We start from the raw sequence: 19,105 nt of genomic DNA, 5'->3' as shown, positions 1-19,105 counted from the left end.
ATGTTGTATTGTGGTGAAAATGTGTCCAGCCAAAGACAAATTCTTTTTCTGTAAATGCAGCGAGTTATAGTGAAGCTAATTCGTGTACTTGTGTTTGAAATTGTCCATATTAAGGCATATTTAATGTGTGTTTTGAATCAACTAAACTTTACAGCACTTCACAGAAACCCCACCGCTGACTGGTGGTTTAGATGTGTAAATGCAGAGTGACACAGACATACCGCCGCACAAGTATAAATGCTCACAACGGTGCAGGCCACGTAGGCTATGGCGTAGGCTCTGCATAGAGCTGATGCACAAATATTAATCCTGCTTTAATCCAGCACCCCAACCTGCCTCTTCCTGAGTACTTGTGATCGCTTCCTTCTTTACTCATAATTTATCATGCTTACTAATGCATTACTTTCATAGGAACACGTATGAACAGGTCACAAGAACAGCCCGTATAGAGTCAACTGTGGTCTGTTTGGTTAGGGTTATGCATTAATGAGCACTGATTCTGGTTCTGTTTGCTACATGCTTAACAAACAAAATGTTTTGAAATTGAGAGTAATAATGTTTAGTTTTAACTTATACCAATTTTGTGCATGGTGAGAAAATATGTCTGAGGCCTGCTAAATGTCTCTCACATGCTTTTTGAATCCAACAACACTAAACCATAAGAGAAGAAATATTACAGTAGAGGCATTGGAGAATAGGACACATTGTCACACATTCTTAGAGGGGAATGTGTAATGTGGCATCATAACTGTTTTTTTAATCAGTGCATTCATTGTATTTACCTTCACTCCACTAAGATACCAGAAGTAGAAAACCATCTAAAATGAGCAGGAGTGGCATGGGAGTAACTACAACACCCTCAGTGTTAGTGCAGACAGGGGCTCTTGTTGCATACCAACGCCCTCTGCATCCTCATGGCAGCTGATAAAAACACCATAGGGAACATATGGATCATAAGAGATGAATTTATTCATTTTAAAATACAAATACCACTATGTGGGTGGGAAGCAGCGATGAAATGCTGTGATATACAGTATGAGAGGGAGGTGTTTGGTTTATTACATAATCTAATCTCATACTCCTTCATGTATTTTCATTAAGGTAACACTCTGGTTTACATTTTATTTTGCAGATATTTAAAGGGTTACTCAAACAAGTAAAGTATTTAAGTAGAAACACAACTATCAACACAACTATTCACTGTATTCTCAGCATGCAGTGATTAATTACGGTGTCATTATGTGTACTTGGTTACTGTCCAAAAGTTGCCCATATATCCCTCTAATCAGACTTTTTTCTCCTGTCCACTCTCTTGCAGGTTATGCCACCGCAAGGGCTTCCTGGATCCCCAGCCGTGAAAGAGAAGGGCTGATCCCTGTTCTCCCCCAGGTTCCTGCTGCTTTGCACCCCATCTTTCCCTCCTCCTTTCTCCTGCTTACTCCCCTCTCCCAACTGCACAAACCCCATCTGACTCCCACACCCACACCTGACCTTGCCACCCCTGTCATCCTTTACATCCACAGCAGCTCCATACCCAGCCTCTCTGCTTAGTTTCACTCCAGCCACACCAGCCGTCTTCTCTGCAGGCTCCTGCCCTTGTCATTGAACTACTCTTCACCCACTGGCTGCACGCCAGGCCCCATGGCTACAGGAGGTCATGCCCCAGAGATAGATGTGTTGATCAACCTACAACAGGTAAGAATTAATGTGTTTCTTGCTGTTGTACGAGGAAGATTTAAAATGTGAGAACATAACTATGGTAAAACAATAAAATCTAAAATCGAACATTACTCTGTTATTCCTTCATCCCACTCTGAATTAGTCTTGTGCAGTTCTGTTATCAAAATTTCTTAAACCTGATATGTTATAGGACTGATATGACATACATCAAACCCCACTTCAGTTTAACCCAAAGCCAGTCCGTTCTGAGCTGGAGAGATTCAGTTGCCTTTTGGACAGCAGCCCTCCCAGGAGGTTGACTATCCAGCCTGGTGCTTTGAATGACATAACCTTGTGTCAAAGCCAGCAGCTTTCAGTTTGATCTGAATTGCCCTAATTAGACCTGAGAGCTCTCCAAAGCAACCGAGTGATTAAGAACGGTGGCAGATCCCCTGTGGCAAGTAAGGTAACCTGGGCCCCTACAGTTGTGCTGTTCTGTTTGTGTATTGAGTTGGTCCTATTGTTTTCATTCTTGGATTTTCCATAAACAGTGTGTTGATAAATACACTAATGGAGTGTATTCATTGTAATATTCCTTAGTCGGTTTGCTTGGCTGTCAGCAGGATCATACTGTAGAAAAACTTCATCTTCATTTTCGTGAAAGTTGGTGGAAGGGTGTAGCATGGGCCAAAAACGAACCTTTTAGGCATCTGGCCTTGGTGGAGGTCTGTATCTTTGTCTGCCTTTGGGTTTAGTAGTGTATTCCTTTTAATTCACAAAATCAGTTATAAGTGCTAATTTATATTATAGATAATGTGCTTTATTGTGTCTTACACAGTCAGATGAGAATATTTATGGCACTCTCATGTCTGTGTCTTAACTATAGATAGAGCCAAGAGGAGATTAGATTAGTTAGCCTCAAGATTGGGAATGGACTAGCTCTCTCCAAAGTTCACTTTCTGTATGTTCCAAAATGTCAAACTATTACTTAAGACATACTATGCAGGATTTGTTGCTCAGTGTTTCTTAACACAACATCCAAACTCAGCTCATGAGACTAAAGTCCAAAACACACTGGCGGCATCACATGACGGTGGCGTCACATGACGGCGGCGTCACTGACACGAATCAAGTGCCGCCCCCAACACACACAGAAAGCGTTGTGCTGTGGGGCGTCTACCAGAATTCTATTGCACACTCCACTCCACTAGGTGGCGGTAGTGTGACTAGCAGGTTGCCAACCGCCAACTAGAACAAAAGACGAGGAAGAAGACACAGAAAGAGAAAGAAAACACACAACACAAGACGACTACGACAGCCAGACTAGACCAAACAACGACAGTAAAACAAACAATAGATGGCGCCAAAGTTCTTCTTCTCTGCTCTTCAACAGAGCTGCTACTACGGGAGATGGGAAGTGCAAAATAGGCCTTTCTCTTAAAAAGAAGTGCTTCTTCAAGAGCGGTGACGCTGGAAAATAGGACAGTAGCAAGAAGTGCTGTGGCGCGTCACGTCGACACGTGTTGACACGCCGCCGGTGTGGGTTTGTAAATAGAGAATAATGGGGATGTCTGTTTTGACGCGCATCATACGGCGCCAGTGTGTTTTGGCCTTAAGAGAGCACCAGATGCAAGTATATGAATCAAAGAAATAAAATGGAATTTTCTCGTTGTTTCATGGCAGTTACGTTCATGAACACAAATAACAGACTCACAACTCTGCACAACCCTGCAGAATGGTGTATGGTTTATGGATTCAGCTGCAGCGCATGCTCCTTTCCCGCTTGGTTTCTCTCCCCTTGTGTGTGTGCCTTTATACAAACAGACACATAGACCTGCAGCTGGCATCCACAGAGCAGAGCACAGTTGCAACGTTTTTATAGACTCCTGACTTAATGCACACACCACTTCCCAAAGGTTGACACACAGAAATGTCTCAAGCAAACCAAAATAGAGTGCTTTAGGGATGATGTTTTTCTGTAGGCCACCATGGAAGCACCACACTGGTTTCCTTGTCAAAAAGCCTGTGGGATTTTTCCATCAGATTTTGGATTATTGCCGAAAATAAGCTCTGTGCCTGCACCTTTTGTTCATCAAGGTAATTTCACAAATAAACACCATTTTCATTAATATTGAAGCCTGAATGCAATCAGCAGAAGTAAAAAGCTAACATTAGGCTATACACAAATTACACTGCGGTCACATGATCAAAAGTCACCACCATAACAAGATTTTAAAGCCATGCTTGGCACGGCTTGGCTTGATAACGATCTGTAGTTTCATTTTGCCACTTGTTTGCAACTGCCTTTTTTTAAGACAAGCTTCAAAGTTCATGAATGGGGTATTCACTGAGGTACTGTATGTTGGAGAAGAAAAGGTGAAAGCCACTCAAACTTGTGCTAACCACAGACCTTATTTCAGGCATCTACCCCAAAACGTATTCAAAAAACCCCACTGACTTTGAGATGAGGGAACCATGAGTTGTAAAATGCTAACTCATTGTAGGGTTTTAGGACTCATTCCTATCACACTCTATAAGAAGAAAATAAATACAGGCGGAGGGCAGGTTCTCTGCAGATACAGACACCACTGCACACTGCTAGTGGATCGTAAGTGATAATTAAGAGAGATTACTTTTGTGTGGCCGATGTCAGTTTTGGTTAACTTTGTTTTCTTAAGGCTGACACCCATTATCTGGTAACTAACTGATACGTTTTTAAGATTTTTTATTTTTTTCTTTAATTTTTAAAAAAAGACGTGATATCAAGTGGCATCCTCCGAGGCTGAAAAGTTCGTCGAATGGCCACTTGAGGCTGGCTCAAAAACAGTGAAAGTCCCCACTGACCCCCATGATAAATGCCCAGATTTACAGCAGAAATAAAGGTGTTTACCACCTGGTACAAAGAACAGTTTTGGTCTCTATGGCTTATTACAACATTCATGACAACTGTACATAGGGTGATTTTTTTTTTTTTTTATAATTCACCTGTTTACATTGTATTAAGGCTTAAAGTTATACATATTGAAGGGTGGGGCTGCTTGAGTGACAGGCTGTTTGCAAGGTTTTGTCACAGTTTATGTGTCAGTTCCACCCCTCGCTCCTCCACAGCTCCAAGCTCTTGTCCAAATATTGTCTCTTCTAGCTCCAAAAAAGTCCATCCCAATATGGTAATGCTGTCTTGGCTATAACAGCAAATAGAAATACATTTTAGAGACTGGATTCATACAGCAAGACCATTTGTGGTATTTAAAACCACTGTGTGCAAGAAAAATAATATGATTTGTCCTTTTCAGCTGGCAGTGCTACTTTGCATTATGGGATATAGAAGTAATGAAAGTGGAGGAGGGTTAATGGTTCATTTTAGAAAGCGACCGGCATCTTAAGAATGGAAACATGGATATGCAAATGCAGACTGCTGAGGAGTGAAGGGAGTTTGACTTTGCAGGAGAAAAACTGCTGTGCAGAAAAATATCTGAAGAGAGAAATGTGGGCAATGTGTGTGCAGCAGATGCCAACATTACTATGTCAGCTTGTACAATGGAGTCATTCTCAGCGAGCCAGTAAAAGAGTCCTTTATAGTTAAAGTAGGTGGCCTTTTTAGTAGGGACATTAATGCTGGCAGTGTGGCTGTAAGCTTGAGATTGAGAAGTGGAGTGAGAGAAAAAAGACTTCATAAGCTTGGTGAACAGATAGCTATGAGAGTGCTTTGCTCCAGTGTTATTTCTTAAATGCAAAATCCCAAACACTTATTTCACATTTTCACACCAATCGGCTGCCAAATAGCTTGTCTATTACAGGCCAATAAGCAATGTCAGTGTGTCAGGTAAAATATATATGCTAAAACACACCGTATTTATTGGATGTGATGTTTCCTGTTTCCCTAATCAAGCATTTTCCCAGCCAGATCTGGTGTTTCTAAAAGAGGCAACTGTCCTCTAACCCTAAGGCCAGTGCTGCCCTTTGAAACAGTTTGTGTATCATAAATGTCAAACAAAGGGCCTGTTTCAGTTCTTTGAAATGGCTCTATTGATATTGTTGCAATACTGTAAAGGGCTGGAAAAACCACATCCATACACAGTAGTGCATGAAAAATCTGAGTGATTCTCAGCTCTACATGCATGGTGCACATAAGCTGGTACAGAAAACATGTCATGCAGAGCTGCCAACTCTCAGGCAGTGACTGTAACATGCTCTGCACTGGTGCTTCTAATGTTGTGTTCACACTGAATGCAATGCAAATTTTGAACGCTAGAATATTTTGTGTTGACTCGCTCCATATGCCCGAATAACTCACACCATGTGCGTGAAATCACTGAATTGATGAATGAACTTCTGCCGGTATGTCCTTGGTGTCATACGTACCTGGAAGATCTCAGTGCTGATTGGCTATCATGACGCAAATTGGTCGCTGATCTTTCAACTCTCGCGAATAAGTTTATAATGTGCGTAGGAACAAAATTACTCACTACCATACCATGTAGTATTCTGCTTCCTCATGTGTATAAGGCTGCATTGTACCTGAAGTTAACTGTGTCCTTGGAGAGTTTTCATTTGTGCACGAGAAGCTTGCTTTGTAGCTGTCCTCAAGACAGTCATCAGTTAAGTGGAGGCGTCCCGTTGCCTCCCTTTTGCTGTGCACTTCTAAGTTTAATTATATTATGTGACTGAATCTGTGATTTTTGCTCAGACCTACAGAGGACACTCCAGGAGTCAAAGCTCTGACCTTTTAGCTGAAATAGATTGACTCTGTTATAACTCTTATTATTCTGTTTAATCACTTTATAAAATAACACAAAGACAGCTTCATTGATTCACTCTTTGTTTTTTCACTTCCGCAGCAACCATGTGAAACTGTGCTTCTGGCTTCATTGGTGACGCTTCATTTGTGTATTTTGCGTCATTCGTGTCAGCCATCACGCTGCCTGGCGGGAATTCACTCGTGCAAATTGTTGTATTTGTGCTCAGTGTGAACACAATATTAAATGTCACTTTTGTTTTTATTATTATTTACATTTTTATTACTTAAATTCAATAGTGAATAGAATACATTAATTTCAAAATGTGCCACTTTGTTTGGCTCAGATGCAGCTGCCTCTCTCTGCCCCTCTCTATAGCATTGCTCAATGCCCCACCCACATTGCAGTCTGATTTTTTTACATGTCACAGGTCAATACAGAAAGCTGCCGTGCTGGGCAAAGACAAAGACAGACTGGAGCTGTTCTGGTGAGCACGTGGAGATGTGTGGCACTGAAGTAAAAAAAATATATATAAATATAAAAACAAAAACACCCAGTGTTTCTGCTGGTAACGCTCTGCCAGTAGTAAGTTACTGAATGTAACTTGTCTGAGTGCAAGGCTAGAAATAGGGAGTGAGGAGTAGAAAAACAGTGTGAAAACAGTCTGGAGCCTGTTTTCACACAGTGAAACATACATTAATAACTGATAATATTGTGGCACAAAAAGACAAGACACAGCAGCACAACACAACAGCAGCACTGTGTAGAACACTTCATTCAAGCCAGTGCTGGTCAGATATAGCTGGTCAGAAATGGCTGGAAGTGCAGAGAAAAGTAGGATGCAGCAAAAAATAAAAATATACATATATATATGTGTGTGTATATATATATATATATATATATATATATATATATATATATAATAAGTTCACAACAGAATTTAAAAGAAGTATTTGTTATTTTAGGGTTTTCAGATGAACTATAATGAATATCTGGAATGAAAGGAGCACTGAAATGCCTTCAGGACAGAATTGTTCCCTCCAGCGTCTCAACATAGGGATGAGTCACACTCGGGTCTGTGGAAAATACTCGTGTCCTGCATAGCAGAATGCTTTTTTAGCTGTTATTCAAGTAAAACAGATTAGCCTGTATTCTCATGGAGAAAAAAGCTCTGCCAACTAAGTAGGTGATGTGTCATTATGCACAGTGGGGACCATGACATCCACAGTGTGCGTAGCATATTGTGACTCTGGCTTGAAGGAAATAATAGGCTGAATGCTTGGCTACATAAGTGGACCCCTTCAATTTCCTACCCTCAATTACTTGTGCACTCTGTACTTAAAACACACACACACACACACACATACACACACACACACACACACACACACACAGCATCCATAGAGAGAGACAGACCAGCTTCTTTGCACCGTTACCTCTCAGTTGTTCGATGCCGCTCTGGTCTATGACCAGCTTGTCTTTCTTAAAGGTGGTTTAGTGTGAAGGTATGTGTGTATGGAGGATAATCATCTGAGTCTGTGCCACCACAGGAAAATCACCAGCTGCTGCCATCTTACATCAGCTGCAGTTACTCTAATAGGTCTTAGTGGTTTGGGGCATTGTGTATGTCTCAAAGGAATACTTCACCCACAAAATGACAATTTTAATATAAATTGTCCTGCTGTGTTACCTTGAATTCTTGAGGAATTCTTACATGCCTCATGCCTGAACTGAAAAAAAACTTTTCTATGCTCTCTTCAAAGCCAGACTCCAATACTAAGTTTTTGTAACAAACATATATGTGTTTGGGAAGCACTGAGTATATGCCAGATAAATTATATTATACTGCATGAGTTGTATAAGAGTTTGTAAAAGGATATTTTGATACAAACGTGGTCTCCAATCAATCAGTAAATCAATATGTTTGCCATTTACTGTGCAGGCGTTCAAGAAAAATGAAGTTCTCTTGATAAATTTAATGTAACACAGCATGTCTAAAAGATTTACACATTTTATGGTTTAAGTATTCCTTAAGATAAAGATTTTAAGATTTTATAAATGTATGTTTTTTTGGTACTTTTAGCACGACAAACTGAGTGCTGTCTAGAAATGAATCTGATTAATAGGGGTGGGCGATATGGCCCTAAATTAATATCATGATATCATAACAATATTCTTGACAATATAAAATTAGTACAGAAAATAAAATCATTTAGGTAAATAGAATTGCAACAAAATAAGTGATATAGTTTACATGTTACCCTAACAGTTTGACTTCAGATATTGAGTAAAAATTAAAATGATCTCTTACTTCTTTAGTTTGTAAACAACAACAGTAATTCAGATTGAAATTCAATTTTTTTTTACAATATTAATATCACAACAAAATACAATCAACCACAAATAACACATTTAAACAGCTCCCAAATCCAAAAAATATACTCTGGTATCTATAAATCAACAGGCGATATTTTTCTCTTTTAGCAAAATCCTAAATGATTGAGTTGTTTTTTTCCCACCTGGACCTTTTTGCTCTGACATTTCTCTTCTAATCATCACGCTGTAACCTGTGACAGGCTATGCCACCATAATGATTGCACATTCACATATGTAGTTTTTTTGTTGCGCCACAAGCGGCACTTGAATTTACATTACCAAAGGTTTATAATAAAATCACTTCATGACATCGACTCCCGTGTGTGTGAGATGCTGTGCAGCTGCCGGCGGAGTCGCTGAATGAATTCCTTCTGCAGGGAGGGTGACTTGCAGTAAGTCACTAAAAGAGTCTGAGAAGTCCAGGCCTGTTCATAAAACATTCAGGACACCACAGTATATTCCACAGTACTGAAGCTGCACCTCTTTGTTGTCTTACGTCAACAAGTTGAAATATCGCGAGTATCACAATATTAATTTTTAATTTAACATTAAGAATTATACTGGTATTATCATGAGGGAGATGATATGGCACACCCCTACTGATAAATACAGTACAACAAAGGGCTGGACCATATAGTAAGATTAGTATCTTAGCTAGGTCTGTCGAGTCTAAAGTCAGGGTTTTCCATCCTATGAAGGTGGCTCTCTTTTAACCTGGTGGGATTGCCATGTAACTTACTATACTGCAGACCTTTTTTGTTCAGAGTTTTGGCTTGAAACCAACTCAAAAGTGCCTTTCACAGCTCCTTTAAGTAGTGTCACTCCATGGCAAATGTCAACATATGAGTGATACAGTTTCTCAGATGAGGGAATATGCTATAAATGCACTTTTTCCAGCTTGTTGAGCTGCAAGCTTATGTAAATGCCACCGAACAAAGCCATGCAATTACAGAAGTATTTTCTGTAGGCTATGTATAGCCTCACATTTTTCTTTCTTTCTTTTTTTTTAAACAAGAACCTACAGTATGACAGGAATGCAAATGCAAAATCACAGGTAGCATACATCAGTAGTTTATCATATTATTAATCAGGATGACGTTTATGTAGTCCTGACGTGATCCTGAGTCTATTTTACACTGCTGTTTATGGATTGGTATTTATCACAAGTAATAGTCCATGTAAAATTCGTTTTCCTTTGTTTGTCCAAAAACTTAAGTGATTTCCACGTCTCCTTTACTGTATGACTTCAGTAGACCTAATTGCAGTTCTTGAGTGTTACATTTGAATCTGCTATATTAAATTTAAAGTTTAAGAGCTGTACAATGTGCAGCTGTCAGAAAGAAACAGAGTGGTAAAATAAATAGGCTATATTAACTTAACTATATTAACTTGTCTATATTAAATCACACAATTAGTTATTTTACATTCTCGGAACCCATCGGCTGTATTCAGCGTCTGACTTCCGGCAGACGGCGATACAGCCTCTGGAGGCAGACCCCTGATTTTTTGGCATTCTGGTTTGATTTGGGCGGAGAAGGCAAATTTCCGTTTCTGACTTCCGTTTATATATAAGTAAATATGCTGAATCATTGTGATGGATTCAGAGTTTGCAGTGACGCCAATTATGTTCCGCCTCGTTAGTTCACCGCACGGACCCTTTAACCTGGCAACAACTGCAGCTGGCTCAAACGTGATTGGTCAATATCACGCGGACTACAAACAGCCTACAACCAGAAACCAGAGCTCCTCCGCTCTTCTTACGGAGGCAAGATCTCTGGGGTTTGCCTACAGACTCTACATTCACTGAATGTAGAGTCTGTATATAGAGACTAGACATTTTATGACAGAATTCCTCTATCTCCTTAAGAGAAGCAACAGTGGTGCTTTTTACAGTCATCATTTTTAAATATTATCTAAAGGAGGAAGTAGACGGCACGTGATTGTTTTTTATATATGGTGGTCGTTTTATGTGAACGCGCACAGAGCCTGAAGACAAAAGCCTGGGTTAAAAAAGCAAGTTGATATTCAAATTCGTGGTACCTGTTATCTGACTAAGGCTTTAGGGTGATTTGAGCCAGCTCATTCAAAGAGAGCCTGGCTCTGTTGAACTGGCCTCTCGGTACAGCCCCCAGGTAAAGTATGTATTTTTGATTTCCCTTTAAAAGCTCAATGAAAATGCATGAGGGTTGGGTTAGAGGGTAATGGGAAAACAATACCAAAATATGGAGGGACAGTTATTTCCATTTGCATTGTATTTGTATGTTTTTGCACTCCTAATGTTACTTCCAATAAAAAAAATATATATATACTGAAAAAAGATTAATAAAATTAATTAATTAATAAAAACCCCCTTAGTGCCACCAGGCAAGTTGTTACAGCTGTTGTTCAACCTTGTTCAGATTCACTGATAAATACATCAAATTCTGAGAGAGATCCAAAAGTTTTGAAAGATGCCAGATATATCAGAATGAATGTTGGTAAATGTGTCTCATATGATGGCCAGGAAGAATGTGCAATACTTCCAAATCTGCTCTGCTCTGCTGAATCTGCAGATAACAAGTGTAGAGGAGCTAACTTAAGTTTTTGCATTAGTTAGATGTTTTAGTGTATGTAGGATGAATTATATTTAAGGAAAAAGTGATTTCTTTCATTAAAAAAATCCATTGAGTAATAAGGGAAACTTTTTTTTTTTAAATAATGGCTCATAAACATCAGCTGCGCAGTGAAAAGGAAAGCAAAACACTGACGCTGATATTTGTTAGTTGTGATTTGTTTGTCTGGGAAGTGTGCCAGCTCCCTCAATCAAAGAGGCTGAGATGAAGGGATGAAGGGAGTGGGAAGCGGTTTTCAACATAGCTAAATAAAAAGGGCAGGAATCAACAGAAAGCAATGTAAACTGCAGAGGCAAACACATTGATTGCATATTTTTTTAATCAACCTGAATTTACTATTTTTAATACTACACAATTATATAGTATAACGTACTGTAGCCTGAAGTCATCTGCACTGACATCTGGTTCAGCCTAAAGACAAAAACAACTCCCTTTGATTTTATTAAATTGTTGATCCACTTGTCATAAATGCGTCCACAGTGTCCAAAAATGTTGTGATCCTCTATATCACCTCTAAATTTCACATGCTACTGCTAAGCCTCTGTCACAGTCAGTGTGCAGGGTACTGTTTGCTGACTTTTTTATATAGTTCATCAACAGGTGGTTCCCCTTTACTGTGCATGTACTGTACGTTAAACCTGCATTCACTGCTGGCCTCGACAAATGATGATTTTTTTTTTTTTTTTAAAGTGGAAATAGACAGTTTTTGCTTTAATTGACCATTATGAATCAATTATTGATTGCAGAATATAATGGCTGTACAATAATGACACTGCTGGTGTCTAGATTGGTTCCTTATGAACCTAGTTTTCACTGTGCAATTCTGTCTGCCACTGAGTACAATTCCCCTTGAAAATGAAAGCTCAATTTACGGCATAAAAGGAAGTGTGTCGACCACTTTGCAACTATTACAGGAAGAGGATAGTGTTTCTGTTTTACCTGGTAGCTATTGGTAGCTATCCCAAGTGTAAGTTCTTTGCTATCACTGTCCCTGCAGCGAAAATGGCAGATGATGGAACAACTGAAGAAACTGTGGAGACTGGGGTAGTTGCGAGGCTCTGAGGAAGACGGAAAGCGATGCAGTTGTCTCTGTGACAATGACCAAAACTGTTTTTTGCACCAAGCTGTAAAAGTGTTCATTTTGGCTGCAAAGTTGGGCATCTTAACATGGTTACCAGCCTTAAGTGGACATTAGAGAAAATACAGTTTTAGGCACTTCCATGTTGGCTTCATTTTCCAGCCCTAGAGGTTGCTACTTGTTTTCAGTATCTTAAGATGCTAAATGCGCTCCAATGTTCACCAGTGCGTCAGTAAATTTGTATAGCTTCTGTTTGGTGCTCAGCAGGTAGAGTGCAGTGGGTTTATCTGAGCTATTTCACATAAAACAGTTGTGGCTAAAATAGTGCTATGACAGAACATTAGAATATTTAATGTGCAAGCTGTAAAACCAACAAGTTGAAAATTATTGCTGTGTAATCCCTGCCCTGTAGGGGCGGCAGTCCATAGGGACTTGGGTTGGGAACTGGAAGGTCGCTGGTTCGAGTCCCCATCCGGACCAAATATGGAGCGTGGACTGGTAGCTTGAAAGGTGCCAGCTCACCTCCTAGGCACTGCCGAGTTGCCCTGAGCAAGGCAGCGAACCTCCAACGGCTTGGGACGCCTTGCCAGGGCACTCTGACATCTCTCCATTTAAAGCTTATATAGCCTGTGTGCATATGACATCAGAGCGAAAAACTTGAACTTCCCCTCTGGGATTAATAAAGTATATAGAATTAAATTAAAAATTAAATTAGAGCTGAGACTGCAAAGTTTAATTTGGTTTGTCACTACTAGGGACCACGTTACACAGTAACAGCCACTTGAAGTAACCAAAATGTCCCACCCTTTTACGATGTTCTGCAGATGTTTCTAGAGTTATTGTAGGACAGAGCTGGGCAAAACATGCAGCTCCTTCACATTTAAAAAGCTGGAAATGTACTTTTTTGTCCACCTGCTACTGTGACCAGTGGATTCAATTGAAAAAAAAAAACAACAGGGGTAATCAATTGAATTGATTACCCCTGTTCTTTTTTTTTTTTTTTTTTTTTGAACTTGTTAGTGAAGCAAATTTACCAGCCACTTGCATATTTTACCAGCATTTAGCTGGTGGGCGGTGCTTATTTCCAATATTAGTGGAAGGACATGACTTTTTCAGAGGTTAGTACTCATGGTGAATTCAGTTTTACAATTTGCAGTTGTGATTAATGCTTTTACTTTATGAAAACTCAAATGCATGTGTATGTATCTTAACTTGGTTTATGCTCTTTTGTCTGACAGTTTATTGAGTATTGTATTGCAACAGTGTTGTGTTTCCATCTTGGCTTGAAAAGAGCTTTTCTACTCCCAAAATTCTAACTGGGGAAAAATAGGGAAACCGTATTATGTACCTTATGTGTACCCAATAAGAAATCTTTTGTAAGGTATATAATGCCTATAGTATATTTTTATGGCTGCACCATCACATCAGGAAAGATGTGGATGTCCTGTACAGTATTAACACACACATTTCTCCCAGTTTAGTTCTCAGAGTTAATATTTGGTGTTCAGACTTTTATGTAGAATAATGAGTGAGTTTTGCGGGTACTTGCTCAGCATGTGTTTGTAATGATTGATCTCTGGTGGGCTCAGCAAAATGGAAGAGACTGATTACATTGGTTAGATGGTCTGCAAGTTTATGAGTGTGTTTAGCCTACAACTATTCAGGTTCAATAGTCCAAATAGTTTCTACTGTTGGTGAATTTCTCTGCTTTACTGAGCATATTCCTGGTAACTTAAACCTGAAAATTAAACCTCGTTGATTTAAACTTGAGCCTTATTACAGTCCCATACCTCTATATGTAACCTCCTACCAGTAATCCTCACCCACCTGTAGCTTTAAATCTAATGTCTTGGACACAAATATGCCACTGATCACTACTGTGAGGGCATTTGATCCTGACAAACAAGATAACACATAACACAGACACACACAGCCTCCTCCATATTAGTCACCAGCTGATGAATATTTTAATGCTGCTCTCTGGCTCAGCATTCCATTAAATATGAAATATTAATGTTGCAGCTGAAGTTTAGCAGTTCATGTGAAAAGGTTAGACAGCAGCATGTTTTCAACTGAACAGCGGCTTGGCTCAGATGATCATGCTATTTTAATTGAAACCTCCCCATAGTTGATTAAGTGGCCAAACCAGCCACAGAGTAGATGGATTGTGATGCATCGAATATCACTGGGTTGTTGTCGATGGTAACCCGCAGTGCTAATGCTCATTCATGAGATGAGAGCTCTTATCCAGTATTCATTAAAATAATATTAATATTAGGAGATTTCCATCTCCATGTTGGCAACACAGCTTACTGAAAATGGATTATATTAATCCTTTGCGCTCCAGTGGGGTTTCACAGCATGTCAAATGATCCACTCTGTTGACTGCTGATTATTTTTTACATTTTCCTCAATTAATTGCTAAATGCCAAATGTCAGAAAGAGTCCAAGGTAATGTCATCCAATGACTTGTTTGGTCCAATAGTCCAGAACCAAAGACAGCTAGTTTACTATCAAAAAAGATTTAAAAAAAAAAAAAAAAATGCAAATATTCATGTTTGAGAATGTGAAGTCAATGGATGTTTGGCATTTGTGCTTAAAGGTACAGTTCACCCCAAAATCAAAAATATTAACACAACCCAATCACACTCTCCAGCCGTATCACCGTGCAGAAGGCAGCATGCATCTACTCCTAGCTCAAAAACAGACACTGATGTAATATGGTAGCTGTAAGCTACTGTCATTATCGTCTGTCCTGCATCTCTCTCTCTCTCTCTCTCTCTCTGTCTCATTGTGTCATACGGATTACTGTTAATTTATTATGCTGATCTGTTCTGTACGACGTCTGTCCGTCCTGGAAGAGGGATCCCTCCTCAGTTGCTCTTCCTGAGGTTTCTACCGTTTTTTTCCCTGTTAAAGGGTTTTTTTGGGGAGTTTTTCCTTATCCGCTGTGAGGGTCTTAAGGACAGAGGGATGTCGTATGCTGTAAAGCCCTGTGAGGCAAATTGTGATTTGTGATACTACTGCTAGCTCACCTAGCACCTGAGTAGATGCACATTTCCTATTTCAGTAGAAAGAAAATAGTTCCTGCATGAAACAGCTCACAATAAGGTCTGTGGATTATCTTCTATCTTTTATCTAGTTTCATTGTATTCAAGAGAGGGCAGACATCTCTATGACTGATATCGCCAACATTCTGCAACTCACACCAAACAATCTAGATTGATAAAAAGCACTACAGGTAAGAGGAAAAAAGTGTGTTTATGATTTTGGGTTGAACTCTCTCTTTAATGAATGAAAAAAATGTTGATTCATTTTAATTGTTTAATCAAGTAATTGTCATGGGGCAACATGTAAAGAACTTGACAAGGTAGATTTTTCTCTGACAGTCAATATTTCCATGTTTACCACAACTACTGTATGTACAGTAACATAAATATTAGAGTTACATGAATTGCCCAAGGCTTCATATTTATAGAAGAGGCAATGCTAGATTTATTATCTCTCAAAGAAAGAGGCAGCAGGAAAGCAAACACATCTGATACAGACAAAACAGATACTGTAGAAAATTATACTGCTTCAGTATTTCAGTATTGATAAATCATATTTCTCCAGAGTTTGGTGCAATATTTTTCACCAGGAGCAGGATGGGAGCAATCTAGTTGGAGTCTTGCAAATAGTCATCCTGCAAGATTCCCAGTTTTTGCAAAATCTAATAAGGCATATTGTCTTCAGATGTATGAGAATGTCAGACTATAGTCTTCTAAAAGTATTGCACAGTCTTCCAGTGTACAGTAGGTATGATGCTGACACCGTCAGTTGGCTTGAGTCGAGCTAAAACAAGTCAGTTCACACTATTGAGTCTCGTAGCGAATCTTCGGTCTGAACTGGGCATAGGCAAACCCACCTTTGAGAGCTCCAGTTCATTCTGATTTGATTTGAATCCCTCTTATAACTGATGTACCCACAAATACGTCACATTACAGCAGCTGAAGAAGCTCTAGATTCCTTTTCACTGTGACTTTAAGATATTTTCTATCTGACATTAGAATTTCTTATCAGACAGAATGAATGTTCCATCTGTGCTGATGAAAGCAGAGTTTCAGTGTATCCAAACACTGTCATTATAGGAGCCTGTTCTTAAACCTCTGATTGCCATTTGCGCCCCACTGTTGATAGAATGCATTGTATCTGAAATCACTGTACTCTATTGTCTGTCATCTAAATCCTTCTCACATAGTGCCTCCACCACCTGGGCATGGATTGCCCTCCTCCTGTGTCTCCCCACCCTAACTGACTTCAAAGCTGACATGAAAGAGTTTGGAGTCATGTGCACCAATGGAGCTAGAGCAAAGCAAAAGCAGGTTTAGAGGAAATCTCTTTACTGTAATATCTGCCACAGCTAAGAGTATTATTCCCTCATGCATTACATTAGGACTATTAAATTCAGAGTCTTACACTGATAAACAGTGCTCACCAGAGCAAGGTAAGGAGGGAAGAAGTCAGAGAGGTTGAAATGAAACTAGAATTGGTTCTCAGGAATATAGAGAACCTTAAGTAATGAGCAAAATTGAGCTGGCCGTCCAGTGAAAACAAGGCTTTTACCGCTTAAGTTAAAATTCTCCCTTTTATATTCGATTTGGCTTCATCTGCCTCGGCCTTGTGGAGATAGGTAGCTCAGATCATTAAACGTATCCTGTCCCTTCATCCCACTGGTAATTAGGAGGTAATGGAGCCCTGGCTCAGAGAAATCGGAGACCACAGAGCTGTAGCCAGAGTGCTTACCATGCCAGCACCAATCTGAGGCAGAGGAAGCAGCCTGTCCCAGTGATTTGACCTATCACAGGGACTGAATGGCTCTGGCAGGACACTCCCTTCAGCCTCCACTGTCTCTAGGGAATGTCTCGTGCATTAGTTCTTTGCTGCTTAGCACTTTGTTGTATTGATTTAATGTCCTCCATACATAAGGTGGAGGTTGTACAAACACTATGTGCCCATTGTGCTGAAACAGAATTATTTTAAAATGCATTTTTGAGGTTTCTTAAAAATGTATTTTCAATAAATACAAAGCAAAATCAGGGTTTGGGGCCAGCCACAGTGGGCTTTGGCTTCAGTTATAACAGGCACAATAAAAAAGCTGTGTTGGCAGCAGGTTGTATTTTTTTGCTCTCCACAATTTTAACTGCTTGCATGCAGTGCGTTGAGACGGAGTCACAATAATATAGACGTAGTACTGAATTGGTGATGGAACTCCCTCACATTTGTTTGTTCTGAGTTCATCCTGATTAGGATTCTGCTTTTATCATGCCTCGCATCAGAGATAGCCTTGGCTGGAGGCATTATGTTTTTATGTTGTCTGTCCTGTCCGTGCATTTGTAGGTACATATGTATGTACATACATCCCATTCTTGTCTCAAGAGCTCCTTGAGGGTTTATCTTTAAACTTCACACAAACGTTCACTTGGTCTGAACAATAAACTGATGAGATTTTAGTGGTCAAAGGTCAATGTGACCTTGCATCCATCTCCTTCTCATGAAAATGATATCTCAAGAACACCTTGAGGGAATTTCTTCAGCTTTGGAACAAAAGATAGAAGTTTTACTCAGTGATGAACTGATTAGAATTTGGTTGTCAGAGGTCAAGGTCACTGTGATCTTGCATCTGTCTCATTCTTGTGAACACATTATCTCTTAAGGGTGTTTCCTCAAATTTGGTACAAATGTTCACCTGGACTCAAGAATAAAGTCATTAGAATTTGACGGTTGAAGTGCAAAGGTCAAGGTCACTGTGACCTCACAAAACATGTTTTTGCCCATAACTCAAGAATTCCTATGCTAAAATGATGATGTGATGACGCTTTATATCCAAAAGGTCAAAGGTCAGCTTCATTGAGACATCATAAAGATCTACAAAACACTTTTCTGGCCATTAATCAATGTCATATCTGAGGAGCAGATGTGGAGATATTTGGTCAGATACTAATTTGGTGACACAAATCATGTGTAGATCTTCTGTGCTGTCTGGGAGAAAATGTTTGTGAAGCATCCATGTATGAATGGAAACTGTCAGAGAAACTTGAGTGGTTCACAGAGGCATACAGCCGCGAAGCAGAAATTCTAGTTTGGCGTGAATCAGCTCTGTCACCCTGTTTCTCACCCTGTTTCTTTGACAGCTAGAGCTGTCTTGCAATTCTTTATGTCATAGTGTCCTCTCTGTGTCAACTGCTTCTTCCTGTGCTTTTTTTCCCAGTGTGAAAGTTTTCTCATTCTCTCCATCCTTCTGCAGGTTAAGGTGGATGAGGAAGATGAGGAAGGATCGGTGGAGGAACTGGAGGAAGAAGAGGAGGAGGAGAACTGGGAGAAAGCACTGTCTGTGGAGCGCTTCGCAGACATCATCAGTGACTCTGCTTCCACCAGCGGAGACAGGATGGGCCGACACTACACTGAGAAAGATTTTGAATGTAAGCAGAGCTACCATGTACGAATACCATAAACACATTATACCTACAATTAACCCAGTGTGACTAATCCAGTACTGAGTATTATCAATATCAAAAAGCAAGTTATTATGATTAGTTAGCATTAGTTCCATTAAATTCTTAATTCCATACAACATCAACATTTTTATAATCAAATCTGTAAGT

The 19,105-nt window shown here is 39.6% G+C and overlaps 1 protein-coding gene across 2 annotated transcripts in view; it reads left to right on the top strand.

Moving 5' to 3' along the window:
• The window catches only part of slc4a3 (solute carrier family 4 member 3), a 100,465-nt gene that overhangs the window by 18,869 nt on the left and 62,491 nt on the right, over positions 1–19,105 (top strand). Inside the window, exons 2-4 of one of the 2 annotated variants that reach the window (XM_049595135.1) lie at positions 1,319–1,389; positions 1,524–1,695; positions 18,748–18,922. In XM_049595135.1, coding sequence (XP_049451092.1) covers positions 1,642–1,695; positions 18,748–18,922 — 229 coding nt within the window. In that variant the 5' untranslated portion in view covers positions 1,319–1,389; positions 1,524–1,641. Of the gene's footprint in view, positions 1–1,318; positions 1,696–18,747; positions 18,923–19,105 lie in introns of both variants that reach the window. The other variant, XM_049595134.1, reaches the window with a different exon arrangement.

Source organism: Epinephelus fuscoguttatus, linkage group LG13, assembly GCF_011397635.1.
Source record: "Epinephelus fuscoguttatus linkage group LG13, E.fuscoguttatus.final_Chr_v1".
Lineage (NCBI taxonomy): Eukaryota > Metazoa > Chordata > Actinopteri > Perciformes > Serranidae > Epinephelus > Epinephelus fuscoguttatus.
The sequence above is the reverse complement of the archived record's forward strand: the minus strand, read 5'-3'. Positions and strand labels throughout refer to the sequence as shown.